The 17,155-nt window shown below is 39.3% G+C and overlaps 1 protein-coding gene across 3 annotated transcripts in view; it reads left to right on the top strand.

Moving 5' to 3' along the window:
- plch1 (phospholipase C, eta 1) overlaps positions 1 to 17,155 on the top strand; it is a gene marked incomplete at its 5' end in the record, with an annotated part of 69,545 nt that overhangs the window by 34,734 nt on the left and 17,656 nt on the right. For 2 of the 3 annotated variants that reach the window (XM_079873888.1, XM_079873889.1), the window contains 8 exons: positions 564 to 692; positions 1,884 to 2,054; positions 3,790 to 3,883; positions 5,562 to 5,765; positions 5,863 to 5,983; positions 8,004 to 8,175; positions 10,883 to 10,990; positions 14,849 to 15,010. In XM_079873888.1, the coding sequence (XP_079730014.1) occupies positions 564 to 692; positions 1,884 to 2,054; positions 3,790 to 3,883; positions 5,562 to 5,765; positions 5,863 to 5,983; positions 8,004 to 8,175; positions 10,883 to 10,990; positions 14,849 to 15,010 (1,161 nt within the window). Of the gene's footprint in view, positions 1 to 563; positions 693 to 1,883; positions 2,055 to 3,789; positions 3,884 to 5,561; positions 5,766 to 5,862; positions 5,984 to 8,003; positions 8,176 to 10,882; positions 10,991 to 14,848; positions 15,011 to 17,155 lie in introns of those variants that run through there. The other variant, XM_079873887.1, reaches the window with a different exon arrangement.

Genomic DNA, 17,155 nt, shown 5'->3' with positions numbered 1-17,155 from the left:
GTATAGATGATGTATTTCCTGACAGCTTCTCACTGCTGATCACATGTGCATGTAGAAATATCCCCATACACACACATCTGCAAATATCCTAGCAAATTTCACAAACAGTATGATTCACACATGCATATCTTGCATATCATGCATTCGCCCGCTAAGTGTATTGAGATAAAGCCCGTTATTTTTAGCATACTATAACTAAGGACTTATATACTTTTACGAGATCAGACCAGTTGCACTAACACATTAAAATAGTGGCCATTATTTCATGAAAAACAATGCAAATGCACACCAGCACTCACAATAAGCCTTGCGTGTGTGTATGTGATGGGATTGTCTCAGTTGTGCATTAGAGCTAATTGTGTTACAGTTCTGAGAAGAGAAAAGCATGAGCTCATCCTTTCCTGTGTGCACAGACTGAAAAGTAGTTTAGATAATAACATTCCTAGTTAGGTTTCTTTTAAAGGGAAACCCTCATCCAAAACCATACAAAACTACGATGATTTTATTCCAGTTTAAACAGTGTTGGCATCACAGTGTAACTTTTCTCTTAACCCTGCTGTAAGTGGATGAAGCAGACGTTTGAGGAGGCGGATAAGAATGGAGACGGTCTTCTGAACATTGAGGAGATCTACCAGCTTTTACACAAGATGAACGTCAACTTGCCTCGCAGGAAAGTCAAACAAATGTTCCAGGTATGCGGGAAAGTGGAAGCCTTAAAGAAATGGTCTTGGCGAGTATTGACAGTAAACACAGTTCTGTTTTAAGTGAATGTAAACAGTTGAGAAAGAAAACACATGTGTAACAGTATAATGGATCCATGCGTCAGGTTTTAAAGTGACAGCAGCCTAATAAACATGCTGCCAAATTTACATTTATTCATTTGGCAGACGTTTTTATCCAAAGCAATTTACATTGCATTTCAAGGAACACATTTACATTCTTATCATTTCTTGCTTTCCCTGGGAATCAAACCCATGACCTTGGCATTACAAGCACCAACGCTCTACTGTTTGAGCTACAGGAAGGTGTGCATGACATAATATTATTATGAGATAATATTAAAAATATCTGTATGGCAGTCTTTCCCCATGGTATCAGATGTCAAAATTGTGGCCAGTTAAAATGCTGAGTGGTTAGTAACTTTGGAAAATCACTAGCCACAGTGGCTGGACAGCAAAAAAGTGAATGTCAAGCCCTACACACATATTATTGTGCTTCAGAGGACAATGATTCATGCACTGGTATATTGTATGGATTACTATCAAGTACCTTGTTGAGCTTCAACATTTGGCCTATTCACTTGCATTGCATGGACTCACAGAGGTGAACATCCTTACACTTCATGTAAATTGAATCTAATATGTTAATAAATCAATCAACGTTTCCATTGTTTTATAGAAGGTTTAATTAAATCCGGCTCACGCTGTTCCCTCAAGGCAGGGTGCAAATTGTAATTTTAAGAACGACATTGTTTTCTATGTACTATGTGTTCAGAAGAGCTGTGCGAACTCCATTGTGTGCTTTATATCACCTTATGATTAATGTGCCTTAAAAATAATTTCTCCAGTTTTGCTTGTGACTGCTTAAGTTCTTAAAGACAATGAATTTGAATTTGAAATACTTTAGACAGGGAGAATTGGACAGAAAGGGAGGATATTATGCATGACTGAATGAAAAACTTCTCACTTAAACTTAGAATTTTGCTCAATAAGGTCAATTGACGAACAGGCATGATAGTAAGGCACCGTTTTATTGGATATATTTCAATATAATCTTCCTTTTATGCATAATGATTGTTGTAGTAGTAGTAATAGTAAAGACATTTAAGGATATTTTCTCTTTAAAAGTCATGCAGCTTTGCTCTTGTGTGTGTGTGATCACAGGAGGCGGACACTGATGACCAGCAGGGCTCACTGACGTTTGAGGAGTTCTCCGTCTTCTATAAGATGATGTCCTTAAGGCGAGACCTCTTCTTGCTGCTCATGAGCTTCAGTGAGAAGAAAGATCATCTGACCACAGAGGAACTCGGCAACTTTCTGCGTGTGGAGCAAAAGGTCAATGTAACATCTCTTCCTGATCAAAACAGACCTTTCACACATGATATGTTGTCTCTCCATTTGCCATATTTACAGTATGTCAAGTCAAGTCAAGTTTATTTATATAGTGCTTTTCACAATACAGATTGTATCAAAGCAGCTTCACAGTATTAAATTAAAATAATACATCAATGTTTGTTTCTAGTGGAAAACGTCCACGTTTGGTAATGCTGATCAATAGTATTGTTGATTGATTAATTAAATTAAATATCCCCAGTATGTGTCATTCTCATCCAGAAGTGAAGCTTGGAGTCAATCATTTTATCCCTTAAAAATCATCAAAATGACTTTCTTAATGCCTTAAAATAGCTTGAACGTGACTCTACAGCTGCTTCATTTAGTATACGCAGACTCATGAATATGCAAATTAGTCTCCGCCTCCACTTAAACATGCTTTGAACATCATAGTAAGTCAGTGGAGAAAAGCCCCGCCCCCTCGTCGATGGGATTGGTTTCTTGCTTGTGATGGTAGGAAACCACGTTTTTGACACACTGCAGTTTTAATACTCAGCAATGGTGTTGACTTATGAATTTGCACATGGTTTGTCTTAAAAGCATATTAAAAACACCACACAGACATATAAACAACATATAAACTTGATGTTCACCACAGGGGGACTTGAAGGGCTGATACACACATGTTCCAATGGCCATGACTGTTCTAGGGGTTTTCACGCTTTTATAAGCATATATAGTTATTGCAGAAGCTCTCTACCTCAGCCTTGCATAGTTTTTTAATGTAAATCCCATAAACATCATCCTGACTGATGTTCCATAACCGCCTCAGATGTCTCACACGGTCAGGCTCTGAACTACTTTCTTTTCCTCCTTTCTTCAAGCTTTTACATCTTACTACTGTATGTAATATTATTATAGTATTTCACATTATTACTGTTGTTACTGTATTTTTTTTATCAATAAATGCAGCCTTGGTGAGCAGAACAAATTAAATAAAAAAATAAGCGGTAACACTTTATTTTACAGTGTCCTTGTTACATATGTTACATGTACTTACTATAACAGTAAATTATGCATAATTACATGCAATTAACCCTCAACCAAATCCTAATCCTACCCTAACCCTATAGTAAGTACATGTAGTTAATATTACTCAGTACTTAAATATATAATTACACTGTTACAATGACACCTTAAAATAAAGTGCAACCAAATAAACCAAAGCAAAATTGTATCATTCCACATATTGCTTCAGATTGATAATTCAGAAATAATTTCACTTTTATTGTCTCTGACCAATTTATTTCTTTTTATTCTGTTTTAGTTGCAGTTTGTAATTATCATGTATATAGTCATTTAGAGCATTTTACTGTGCTTCATGCATTTGTGCCTGAGCTCTTGGGCATTCTTTAAGATTCAGAAAGTGAAAGCCTCTGTCTCTCTATCAGCCATTATAATGTGTTTCCAGCTGAGGTTATGAACAGCCTCTCTGTGCCCCTGCTCCCTCTCTCTGCCCACGCACGGACCCGAAGCCCCGGGGAACTTGAGAAAAGAGGGAAAGGGTGCAGACAATACAGAAGGATGAAGCCATTTAGTGAAAGAATGGCAGATTGGAGGGTTTTTGTGGTCTTCCTTTAAGAGGAGGTGACCCTCAGAGAGCAGATGATTGACATGTTCATGGATCCTCTCTGGAAGAGGGACATGAGGTTGACCCTCTCTTTTGATTTCTTCACAGATGTCTAATGTGACTCCTGAACACTGTCTGGACATAATCAATAAGTTTGAAGTCTCCGAGGAGAACAAGCAGAATGAAGTTCTTGGAATCGAAGGTGAGAATTATGTCTTTATGGTTTCTCTACTTTTCTTTCTTCCTATTGTCCTATGTTTATCGCAGAGTACCTGACAGAATGACAGAAAAGCTAGAGTCGAACTATTCTTGATCATGTGTATATTAATTATTTTTTACTTAATTACATAGAAACTAGGGCTGTCCTCGACTGCAAGTTGACTGTTAGCCGTTCATTTAAGCCATTAGTCGATTAGTCTGGAGACTAATGCTAAACCATAACAATAAGCATTTAAATATATAAATGAAGTGCCATCAGAGAAGCGCTAAACACATCCGGTCACTGATTTCGGCCCAAAACTGTGTGAAAATGTGTGTGTGTGTGTGTGTGTGTGTGTGTCGTGAAACTTCAGCTTTATGTTCTGGGTCTGTGAGTTCTGTCTGAACACTGGCCACGCTCTCTTCCCTTAAGCTCAATAGCACACACACACACACACACACACACACAGGCTCAGTTCAGATTGACTTCCTGCTAGAGTAAAGCTGATGGAACTGATGACCTGCTGCTGTGTGACCCTTTAGTAGTCCGCCAGACATCTGTGTAAAAGAGAAAACACTATCTGTCTGTCTCTGTCTATCTATCTATCTATATATCTATCTATCTATCTATCTATCTATCTATCTATCTATCTATCTATCTATCTGTCCGTCCATCCATCCGTCTACCCATCTATCTATCTATCTATCTATCTATCTATCTATCTATCTATCTATCTATCTATCTATCTATCTATCTATCTATCTATCGATCTCTATCTATCTATCTATCTATCTATCTATCTATCTATCTATCTCTATCTATCTATCTATCTATCTCAATCTATCTATCTATCTCTATCTATCTATCTATCTGTCCGTCCGTCCGTCCATCCATCCATCTACCCATCTATCTATCTATCTACTGTATCTTTCTATCTATCTATCTATCTATCTATCTATCTATCTATCTATCTATCTATCTATCTATCTATCTATCTATCTATCTGTCTGTCCGTCCATCCATCCATCCGTCTACCCATCTATCTATCTATCTATCTATCTATCTATCTATCTATCTATCTATCTATCTATCTATCTATCTATCTATCTATCGATCGATCTCTATCTATCTATCTATCTATCTATCTATCTATCTATCTATCTATCTCTATCTATCTATCTATCTATCTCAATCTATCTATATATCTATCTCTATCTATCTATCTCTATCTATCTATCTATCTGTCCGTCCGTCCATCCATCCATCTACCCATCTATCTATCTATCTACTGTATCTTTCTATCTATCTATCTATCTATCTATCTATCTATCTATCTATCTATCTATCTATCTATCTATCTATCTATCTATCTATCTATCTATCTATCTATCTATCATAACATTTGCACTTTTTTTGTGTAAAAACTACATTCAAGCTTTTAAAAACTCACCGAATTGATCCTCCAATTGTTGCACTCCTGCAATTTTGCCATCTCCCTTTTTGTCTGAGTATTTTATTTCATATTATTTTACATGATGTCCCCATATTTTAGCGGTGCATCAATCATTTGACTGAATTTTCAGCTTTTAAAAAGTGTTGCTTGTATTTTTCTTTTGGATTTGTTTATATCAGCTCAAAGATAATATGACATACAGCCGTTCTATCTGCTTCCACCATCCAGGGTTCACCAACTACATGCGGAGCCCAGTCTGTGATGTGTTCAACCCTCAGCACAACGAGATCAATCAAGACATGGACCAGCCTCTGTGTAACTATTTCATAGCCTCGTCCCACAACACCTATCTGACTGGAGACCAGTTGCTGTCCCACTCCAAGACGGACATGTATGCGTGGGTCCTGCAGGCCGGCTGCCGCTGTGTGGAGGGTGAGAGAAACCTGAGGACATCAATGTGTCCGTGGTTGTAAAAAAAATCACGTTTTGTTTTTTTGAGCCCTGTTTGTGACTCCGCTTTGTGTTACAGTGGACTGTTGGGACGGTCCAGACGGGGAGCCTATGGTTCAACACGGTTACACTCTGACCTCCAAGATCACCTTTAAATCTGTCATTGAGACCATCAACAAATACGCCTTTGTAAACAATGAGTGCGTATTTGCAGTGTTCCTTCTGTCCTTTATGATCAGTCATTACTTGATGTCAGGAAATCATTTTCCTCACAGCTTTAAAAGCATCACTTGTGGACACATTACAGACATTTAAAACAACCATATGTTCTTTATGCTTAAAGAAAGGAACAATTATTTGATGCATCACATGAGATACATATCAGTGGCCTAGAAAAACAGTTTTATTTTACAAAAGGGTAAAATGTTGGTCATCATGGACATCGCATGCCCAATACCAGTCCCTTTATTTTGGTAATCCCCATTAATGGTTGAAAAATTAATTATGGTTCACAAACACGCCTGTAAAATGAGAATGATTGTTGTTAAACTCCAAAAAGTCACTATTAAGTTATTCAAATTAAATTAAAGTTTTATAAAGAAAATAAAATGTATTATTTATTTAGTAATGATTTAATTTTATTTAAAAGATTAATAGATTTGTTTCACTGAATTAATATCACATAATGCATATTGTCTCACATAATATTTGTATATTTAGTATATAATATGCTGTAAGCAGTGTGTTAGTATTCCATAAAAATAGTATAAATAAAAGAAAACATTTACACAAAATAATATATATAATAGGAATTCCTGAGTGCCACCTCAAAAATGTATTAATATTTCAGTAATCAGCTTCACAAGGGAATTTTATTTGTGTTAGACCATTTTCAGTTTTCAAATGTGATAGACTGTTATCTCCAAAACAATTCAGATTTGGCCCAGACCTCGTGTTTGCTTCTCTTCATCTCACGATTATCAGATACTGCACCCAGTGAGTTGCATGACATAAACATTATATTTCATTTGTTGTGGAAAATTGTTTTGTTTTTCACCGTGAGGATAGGTACAGTAATAATAGAAGAGGGCTTTTTGCTCCACTGCCTGGATGCTCCTAGAAAACTACCTTTCTGTCTCTTTAATGGTGTTTTATCATTAAACAGCCACCTGTTTCAGCTAATGACTTACCATAATGCAGCAAATGAGCATTTAGCACATGCATATCGCATGCAAATTACACTCACCATATCCCATGATCCCTGTTGAGAGAGTATTGATATCACTTTAGCCCCACAGCGCATCTTTTTAATCTTTCCATTTCAATCTTTCTGATTCTCTTGTTTTTTCATGCATGTGTATGTGTGTATTTGAGTGTGAGGCTTTTTAAACCCAGAGGGTTTCCCTGATTCCCAGACAGACCTGACATTCAGGTCTAGCTTGTCTGAATCTAATCCAGCGATTTTCAAAGAGCACAGAATCATTTTTATATTTTTGCTCTGTAAAATGTGTTTTCTCACAGGCTCTTGGAAACATCTTGATGGAGAAATGTGAATAGAATATGCAATGTCGAGATCTTAGACTATGAGTGAGAATAGTATGGAAGCTTGTTTCCACCACTGAATACAAAATATAAAAGGTAATTGCGACTTTTTATCTCACAATTCTGACTTTTTATCTCAGAATTGCGTGAGATAAACTTGCAATTCTGACTCTTTTTTTTTTTTTCAGAATAGCTTGTTTATATCTCACATTTCTGAGTTTATATCACGCAATTGCAACTGTATATAACGCAATTCTGACTTTATATCTCAGAATTCTGAGAAATAAAGTCAGAATTGTGAGATGTAAACTCGCAATTGTGAGATAAAAAGTCGCAATTATCTTTTAAAATGTTTTATTCTGTGGCGGAAACAAGCCTCAATAGTGACCAAAGTGTGAATTTCTTTTTGAGTGTGCAGATCATAAATGAAGTAAACCGAACAGGAAGACGGCAAGGGAAAGAAAGTAGAAAGAGAGACCGACAGGAAAAAGGAAATAGTTAGAAGTTAAGAGAGAAAGATGACAGTGAAGATGAGGCAAGATGAAAGAAACACAGATAAAAGGTTAATGTCAGAGGAAGGCACAAGGCAAGGAGCATCTGCTGACTGTTGTTTCTGTTCCCTGGTTCATGATTACTGTCACCCGCATCCGTTCTCTCTTCCGTCTCCTGTTGCGTCAGGTTCCCCGTGATCCTGTCCATAGAGAATCACTGCAGCATTCAGCAGCAGAAGAAGATCGCTCAGCACCTAAAGGAGATCTTCGGAGACAAGCTGGACGTGGGGGAGGCCCTGAACAAAGACCCCAAGCAGATCCCCAGCCCGAACAGCCTGAAAGGAAAGATACTCTTAAAGGTATGATGGTGTGAACCAAAGGCACCCTCCTAAATTTCCACACTGGATAAGGCAGTTTTGTTTTGATGCTGGTCTAACTGATGAACCAGTATAGTCATGCTGTCAAAAATGAACTTAAAGAAACACACACGGCATTAGAACAACACCAGGGTGGGTAAATTATGACTTCATTTTCATTTTAGTGTGAACTGTCCCTTTAAGTAAATTTTTACTTGGTCCATTTTCTTTTATGGACCACAAAATGAGAATTTTATTATTTTTTTTTGCAAGTTATGTTTTTGGTCTTTTTGTGCCTTTATTTGATAGGACAGTAGAGATTTTGACAGGAAAGCATGGGGTGGAGAGAGAGGGGAAGGGGATCGGCAAAGGACCTCGAGCTGGGAATCGAACTCGGGTCGCCGGAGGCGCAGTTGCGCTATATGTCGGCGCGTTAACCATGGGGCTATTGGCGCCGACCAAAATGAGAATTCTTAAAAAATTTCCATCTTATGCTCGTCCATATAATGGCGACCATCAAGCTTTTTAAAAAAAGATGCTAAAGTATCACAGAATGATCCCTTGCGACACGTGTCGTATATTTGTATACTGTTTTGTGGGTATATGATAGGGTTTGGTGAAAAACAAACTGAAATTTAATGATCCTGACTTTGTCTGTGGTCTTCTCACAAAGCATGAAACTCTATTAGTACCGCAGACTCAGTTCACTCCGACACGCACAGAAAAAACACACAAGTTGTGAGAAATCAAGATTAACAAAAACGAGACATGAGATACAACCCATACTTTCTCTGAGGTGAATATATGCATTGTGTTCATCGTAACAAGAAGTTATCGTGTTCACATCTGTCAGCTGTCAATCTGACTGTCTTCAGAGAAACAGAGATCCGGTCCGGAGATATTCAACTCAGTTGTTAATGTTAAAGTTGTTAAACATGGGCATTTTCAAACTTGTCGCATCAAGACAAGTTATGACATTAGTAACATTAAACGGCATCGGTTCGTGAGTTTCTGTGAAGTTTGAATGTGCACATGAATAAAGTCTTAAACTTCAGTCTTTTCCTCACACAAAGCTATTATGTAGCTTCAGAAGTAGTAGTAAACGTTAACAGAATTCATTTGGGCTGAACTATTTCTTTAAGGGTGTATTGAGATGACAGGTGGTCAGTCAGATGAGAAGAGAGTATTGCTTTGTAAATACGGACGTCATTGTGCCATGGAGGATCTTGGCATTAGTAAAGCAGGTCAAGACAGATGGCAGTGCCAGCCTGCGACTCTACAGGACCCTTCTCGTTGAGCAAACAGTGACGGCAGACTCTCAAACCCAGCAGGGACTCTTTGTGATTGGAGCACACTTGAGTAAATCCCCGCACTCGAACACGGGTCTCTTTCGATAACACACACACACACACTTAAACATGTCACAATGTCAGCTCCCTCCGCCAGACTCTGCTCCTGCCAACTCTGTAGGTCAAAAGCATAGAATTGATTTTCCCTCCGTCTTGTCCTTCCACCGGCGACTCTTATTTCCCACTAGCCCTCACACAAATGCATTTGTGAGAGAGACCGACCGACTAGGAGGAGACAAGGGTTTGTCCTTCGAGTTTTAGGCCTAATGACCCGTAAACAGGTTTCAATGCTCTGAAGTGTCAAAGGCCCTGTTTACACCTGGTGTTAAGATGCGTTTTGGTCGATCGGATCACAAGTGGACGAGGGAGACACATTCCTGTTGTTCACTTCTGGTGTTTTAATCCGTCTCTTTTGTCCACTTTTAACCCCTGATTTCTTCGAGGGGAGGGTTTATGGGCGGGTAAATGTATGGGCTTTTTCAGATCTTTCGATCTAACTGATGAAATAAGCTCACGCAATTTATATTTGAACGTGAGTGGAGACTACAGAAAACACGGAGAGCATCAGCTTTAGTTTCTGCTCTGACAGACCAGCAGAACGCTGTGAGTGTGTGTTAGAAATCAGGAATGGTGAGAGAACATTGTGCTTGGTATGTTTTTCGTCTTCAAACCAAACTTGGGTCTCCAGCCGACAAAGTTTAAATCCCGTCTGGCTAGAGCGCTTCCCGTAATGTTCACGCATTAGATCAGTAGACGGAGAGTCGGCGTCTTTTGAGGCTGTTTGAACACATTCGACTACATGAGTGTTTACACTACGAAAGCAATCCGGTAGAATTGTTTTCGACTACCTCTGAAAGTGGTCGAAAGTTGTCAAGCTTAATACGTTTTAGACCCTGTTTACACCTGTATTTTGCGTCGTCCACTTGTTATCCGATCAACCAAAATGAATCTTAATACCTGTTGTAAAAACACTGGTTATCCTCAGGTTTAGATACTGTGGGTTCCTCCCAAATGAGGGTCCTCTGTTGTCTGAATAACAAGTGAAAACAAGTTGTATGTCTTATTGGGAATGAAACAACAGGGTTATTAACACAAACCGAGAAAACATTACATTGCAGTCTTCCTAAAAAGAAAATATCCCTGGGGTTTCATACAACACTTATCTTTCGCCTGTGGCCAAGAGCCATTAGTATGGAATCAGTTCCAGTATCAATATCTGAGGTGCTGTGTCAACACACACAGGCTGTACGGTCTGTCGATAGTTTAAACAGAGGTGAAACACTATCTAACACTCAATATTGGGTTGTTTGCTGACAAGTCAGATCTATGGAAGCATTCATTGCTCCTTTCTTCGTCTGCAGGGGAAGCGTCTTCCTCTGTACCTGTCTGCAGATGCTGAAGAGGGTGAGGTGTCTGACGACGACAGTGCTGATGAGATTGAAGATGACTTCAAGCTGAAGAATAGCATGGTAAGACTATGGGCCCTATCTTGCTTGCACCCAGCGCAATTGACTTTGTACACCGTTTCATTCCTATTTTGCACCCGACGCACAGCGGGCTTTTCCCTCCACAGACGCACGTCGGTAAATTAGGGAATGAACTTGCGTTCCTGGGGGCGGTTCAGCGAAAAGAGGAGGCGTGTTCCGGCGCAAACGTTCCCTGGTGCTATTTTGCAGTTTCAGAAAACAATTCCGCCACTGACCAGGAGAAACCTCGTCTAAAGTCAGTGGCGCGTTCAGATGCTATTTTAAGGGCGCATGCTTGGCCATAATGTAGCATGTGCACAACACACATACACTTTGCTTCTCTCATCTACACACAGACGCAGCAGTTCACATTTTTGCAAACCATACATAATTACAAGGAAAAATATTACCACACTAGGGAAATCATTGTGGTGTCCATGAAGATGTGAAAAAATAGACATAAATCTAGCTTACACATTTATCCAAAGTATTATACGCCTGTTTAACCGAAGCTAATTTGGGTGTGTTTCTCCGTCCCCATACAGTGTCACTTCTCTGTGTTTTACGGCCCTGACGAGAACGTCGGTCTCCTCGGCTGTGAACCGCTCCTGGCGAATCCGCCGTTATAATAGCAATCCGCCATGGAACAAGCGCTCCTGCTCTTAAAGGGAATGTGAGATTATGCTCTGATTGGTTTACTTCACGTTACGCCCAAACCACACCTATGAGTAATGAAGCTTCTTCAGACCAACACATTTTAGATTTGCGTCCGAGATCCGCCCACAAAGTTACTTGCGTTTCGCGTTTGATACTTGCGTTTTAGATTGTTAAAATAGGGCCCCATAAGCAATGCAACACTTAAACACTGCGACTGTAAGTAATAATGGAGGTTAGTGGTATGATAGATAAAAAAATCCTCTCATGTTTTGCCCCCTCTATCATTTTACACCCTATAGGCAACCGCATATCTTGCAAAATCGAGAGTGAATAACTAAAAACGTCGATGCCGTCTGTACATTAATATTGTACTACTACACATTTTGTGCAAATACCTTATCAGAATTACCAATAAGACAATTTGCCCTTTTTTTACTTTTTCCACTACTCAAGCTGTTGTCTTTTCACGCTTTATCACCTCCTCTCCACCTCTTTTGAAAATCTCTCACGTTTGATGGAGCCAGTATTTATCTGGCTTCCTCCTCACACCGTTCTGGCTCACAGTGAGTCTCTAAAAGCCGATCAATCGCAGGCCGAACCCCTGGCAAGCTTCTGTTTTTGTGGAAACACCTCTTATATGCAACAACGTGGCCATTTGCCAAGAGGTCCATCCAGCAGCGCTGCCTCCGTTACAATCAGACTGCCCACAGTTTCGCACAGATTTTGATGCTGAAATCAATATTTAACATTTATTTTGCCAGACTCATTTATCAACAATAAATTGGTTTCCTAGTTAAGTATTTATTTGTTGATCTTGAATGAAGAATCCTTTAATAGCATTTTAATGTACCCTTGCAAAATATTCATGTTGTTTTGTAAGGAGTAATTAATGTTTAATGATCCACTCAGACAAGTCATTGCTGGGAGCCAGTTAAAGGTTTCTATCCTTCATCTCATTACATGCCTACTTAAACATGTCAGGAAATACAAGAAACACGCTGGCAATGTTGTAAGTTGACACTCATTATGGCCGAGAGATTTTAATGCCATTTACCTTTTTTAATAAATGACATAAATCAAACAAAAACTAAAAAAAAATGCATAATTGGAACACTTTGAACCCTTTATTGCTCTCTCAGATCAGTATGCCAGGCTTTGATTTTTAATAAAATGACTCATGAATAGCCATTGAAGTGAAGAGAGAGAGAACAAACATCACTCCGGCCTCTTTCACTGTGCGTGTTTGTTTTGGCACCATATTAAAGTTACAGAATTCACCCTGCAAGTACACTTTAGCATACTTTTAAAAGGAAATGAATACTTTAAACAAATATAAGTACGAACTGAATGTAATGTGTTCGGACACTTAATTGCAGGTTAATTGCCATTTAAAGGATTAGTTCACTCCAGAATTAAAATTCCCTGATAATTTTCTCCCCCCACGTCATCCAAGATATTCATGACTTTCTTTCTTCAGTCGAAAAGAAAATACGTTTTTTGAGGAAAACATTCCAGGATTTTTCTCTATATAATGGACTTCAACGCGGACCCAGTGAACTAATCATTTAATGGCAAATGGATTAGAGTTTAAATTAATATTAAACATCTAATCTATGCTTTTTGTGAACCACTTAAGTAGTACATCTTTAATATGTAATTTCATAATTACTTCTGTTGTCTTTGTAAAATGAATAAAATGTAGTAGCAAAGCCGAATGCACTGAAAAGCATTTATGGTAAACTAGAATATACTTTAATGTAATTTCTATTTTGATGTGTTGACTAACCAATAAAGCACATGTGAAGTACTTGATTATAATTTTAACTGTGTTGTGTTATTTGATATTAATTTAATATTAAAATTTGATATTTAATACAAGTTAATAAATTTTAAATGGACTAAATTGCAACTTCACTACAAATGTGTAAGTGTACCTATAAATATATTTGAAGCATGACAAAAGATTAAACAATAATTAAAACAATAATTTAATAAATAATTATGAGGATAAGAGATTGATTTGAAATGAAACTGTTTTAAAATCGCACCTGTTTGTTATCTTATAATCCATTGCAGTCTGCAAAATGGCAGCAGCTGCATTTGTATGTAACAAGTACACAAAATATTGATTTATGTTTTAATATTTTATAAGCTTACCAAATGCAAAACTTCCATGAAGAAAAACCATTCCTAACAAGCATATAGCGCTGACCGGATGAGCCCGTTATCAGTTTTTACAGGTTGTTATCCGGGAATAACATACCGCTGGATGGCGCGATTGACCAATCAGAATCAAGTATTCCACAGAGCCTTAAAATAGTGGAGTGAGTTATTCACCAATAATTTGAAAAAAGATATCTGTATCAACCTTGATGCAGGATAGACTTTCTATTTGGTAAATCTGACTTTATTAAGGCAGTTTAGCCATTTATTTCTTCAGTTTGCAGAGTGTAAATGGTCTTAGAAATAATGTACGCTATTTTCTTCTAAGAAGATTTCTGTAGAAGACTTCATTTCAAGATTGCTATCTAAAGCTAGGAGCTTTTTATCTTTTTCAGAGTTTGAGAGAGTGATCCATGCATTTGTGTCACCTCGGTTTGGTTATTGTAACTCTCTTTGTATTGGAATAATTCAATCTAATATGAATCGACTTCAGATGGTTCAAAATGCAGCTGCCGGACTCCTGACTGGCACCCGGAAGTTTGATCATATCACCCCTGTATTTTGCTCTTTGCACTGGCCGCCAGTCCGTTACAGAATTGATTTTAAAATTTAAGGCTCTGACCAGATCAGCTCCTAAATATCTCTGTGAACTTTTAAATAAATACGTCCAAATACATTTGTTAGATCTCTGAGGTCTTCTGAACAAAGACTGTTGATGGTCCCGAGATCTAGATTAAAGCTGAGAGAGTCCATGCTTCTGTTGTTGGGCCAAAACTGTGGAATAGTCTTCCAGTTTCCCTCAGATTAGTTTCAACAGAATCTGAATTTCAATCTAAGTTAAAAACCCATCTTTTCTCCCATTCATAAAACTGTTCCTAGAGTTTTTATCATTTATCAGTGTTTTACAAAATTCATTACATTGTATTGCAGTCTTTATTGTTTATGTTTAGTTTGGTATTGTACAGCACAGTGGTCAACTACTTTTGTTTTTATTGTGCTTTATAATACATTTTTATTTGATTTTGATTTGATTCATTTCAGTCTAACGGGCCCAGTCAGAACCAGGTGGAGTCGCACATCAGGAAGAAGCTCGACTCTCTGATGAAAGAGTCTCAGATCGGGGACAAAGAAGACACAGACAGTTTCTCCATCCGAGCGCTGCTCCGCGCCACACACGAGGGACTCCAGAGAAACCTGCGCAAGGTAGCATTCCCGAGTCTGTTCTTAGCATTCCCGAGTCTGTTCTTAGCATTCCCGAGTCTGTTATTAGCATTCCCGAGTCTGTTCTTAGCGTTCCTGAGTCTGTTCTTAGCATTCCCGTGTCTGTTCTTAGCATTCCCGAGTCTGTTCTTAGCATTCCCGAGTCTGTTCTTAGCATTCTCGAGTCTGTTCTAAGCATTCTCGAGTCTGTTCTTAGCATTCCCGAGTCTGTACTTAGCATTCCCGAGGCTGTTCTTAGCATTCCTGAGTCTGTTCTTAGCGTTCCCGAGTTTGTTCTAAGCATTCTCGAGTCTGTTCTAAGCATTCTCGAGTCTGTTCTTAGCATTCCCGAGTCTGTACTTAGCATTCCCGAGGCTGTTCTTAGCATTCCCAAGTCTGTTCTTAGCGTTCCCGAGTTTGTTCTTAGCATTCCCGAGGCTGTTCTTAGCATTCCCGAGTCTGTTCTTAGCATTCCCGAGTTTGTTCTAAGCATTCTCGAGTCTGTTCTAAGCATTCTCGAGTCTGTTCTTAGCATTCCCGAGTCTGTACTTAGCATTCCCGAGGCTGTTCTTAGCATTCCCGAGTCTGTTCTTAGCGTTCCCGAGTTTGTTCTTAGCATTCCCGAGGCTGTTCTTAGCATTCCCGAGTCTGTTCTTAGCATTCCCGTGTCTGTTCTTAGCATTCCCGAGTCTGTTCTAAGCATTCTCGAGTCTGTTCTTAGCATTCCCGAGTCTGTACTTAGCATTCCCGAGGCTGTTCTTAGCATTCCCGAGTCTGTTCTTAGCGTTCCCGAGTTTGTTCTTAGCATTCCCGTGTCTGTTCTTAGCATTCCCGAGTCTGTTCTTAGCATTCCCGAGTCTGTTCTAAGCATTCCCGAGTCTGTTCTTAGCATTCCCGAGTCTGTACTTAGCGTTCCCGAGTCTGTTCTTAGCGTTCTCGAGTCTGTTCTTAGCGTTCCCGAGTCTGTTCTTAGCGTTCTCGAGTCTGTTCTTAGCAATCCCGAGTCTGTTCTTAGCGTTCCCGAGTCTGTTCTTAGCATTCTCGTGTCTGTTCTTAGCATTCCCGAGTCTGTTCTTAGCGTTCTCGAGTCAGTTCTTAGCATTCCCGAGTCTGTTCTTAGCATTCCCGAGTCTGTTCTTAGCATTCCCGAGTCTGTTCTTAGCGTTCCCAAGTCTGTTCTTAGCATTCCCGAGTCTGTTTTTAGCTTTCTCAAGTCTGTTCTTAGCATTTCCGAGTCTGTTCTTAGCGTTCCTGAGTCTGTTCTTAGCATTCTCGAGTCTGTTCTTAGCTTTCCCGAGTCTGTTCTTAGCGTTTCCGAGTCTGTTCTTAGCTTTCTCGAGTCGGTTCTTAGCGTTCACGAATCTGTTTTTAGCATTCTCGAGTCTGTTCTTAGCATTCCCAAGTCTGTTTTTAGCTTTCTCGAGTCTGTTCTTAGCGTTCCCGAGTCTGTTCTTAGCATTCTCGTGTCTGTTCTTAGCATTCCCGAGTCTGTTCTTAGCGTTCTCGAGTCAGTTCTTAGCATTCCCGAGTCTGTTCTTAGCATTCCCGAGTCTGTTCTTAGCATTCCCGAGTCTGTTCTTAGCATTCCCGAGTCTGTTCTTAGCGTTCCCGAGTCTGTTCTTAGCATTCCCGAGTCTGTTTTTAGCTTTCTCAAGTCTGTTCTTAGCATTTCCGAGTCTGTTCTTAGCGCTCCTGAGTCTGTTCTTAGCATTCTCGAGTCTGTTCTTAGCTTTCCCGAGTCTGTTCTTAGCGTTCCCGAGTCTGTTCTTAGCATTCCCAAGTCTGTTCTTAGCATTCCCGAGTCTTAGCGTTCCCGAGACGGTTCTTAGCGTTCCCGAGTCTGTTCTTAGCGTTCCCAAGTCTATTCTTAGTATTCCCGAGTCTGTTCTTAGCATTCCCGAGTCTGTTCTTACCGTTCCCGAGTCTGTTCTTAGCATTCCCGAGTCTGTTCTAAGCATTCCCGGGTCTGTTCCCGAGTCTGTTTTTAGCATTCCCGAGGCTGTTCTTAGCATTCCCGAGTCTGTTCTTAGCATTCCCGAGTCTTAGCGTTCCCGAAACGGTTCTTAGCATTCCCGAGTTTGTTCTTAGCGTTCCCAAGTCTATTCTTAGTATTCCCGAGTCTTTTCTTAGCGTTCCCGAGTCTGTTCT

Source organism: Squalius cephalus, assembly GCF_949319135.1.
Source record: "Squalius cephalus genome assembly, chromosome: 6".
In the NCBI taxonomy this organism is placed as follows: domain Eukaryota; kingdom Metazoa; phylum Chordata; class Actinopteri; order Cypriniformes; family Leuciscidae; genus Squalius; species Squalius cephalus.
Note: the sequence above shows the minus strand (reverse complement) of the source record. Positions and strands in the feature narration are given on the sequence as shown.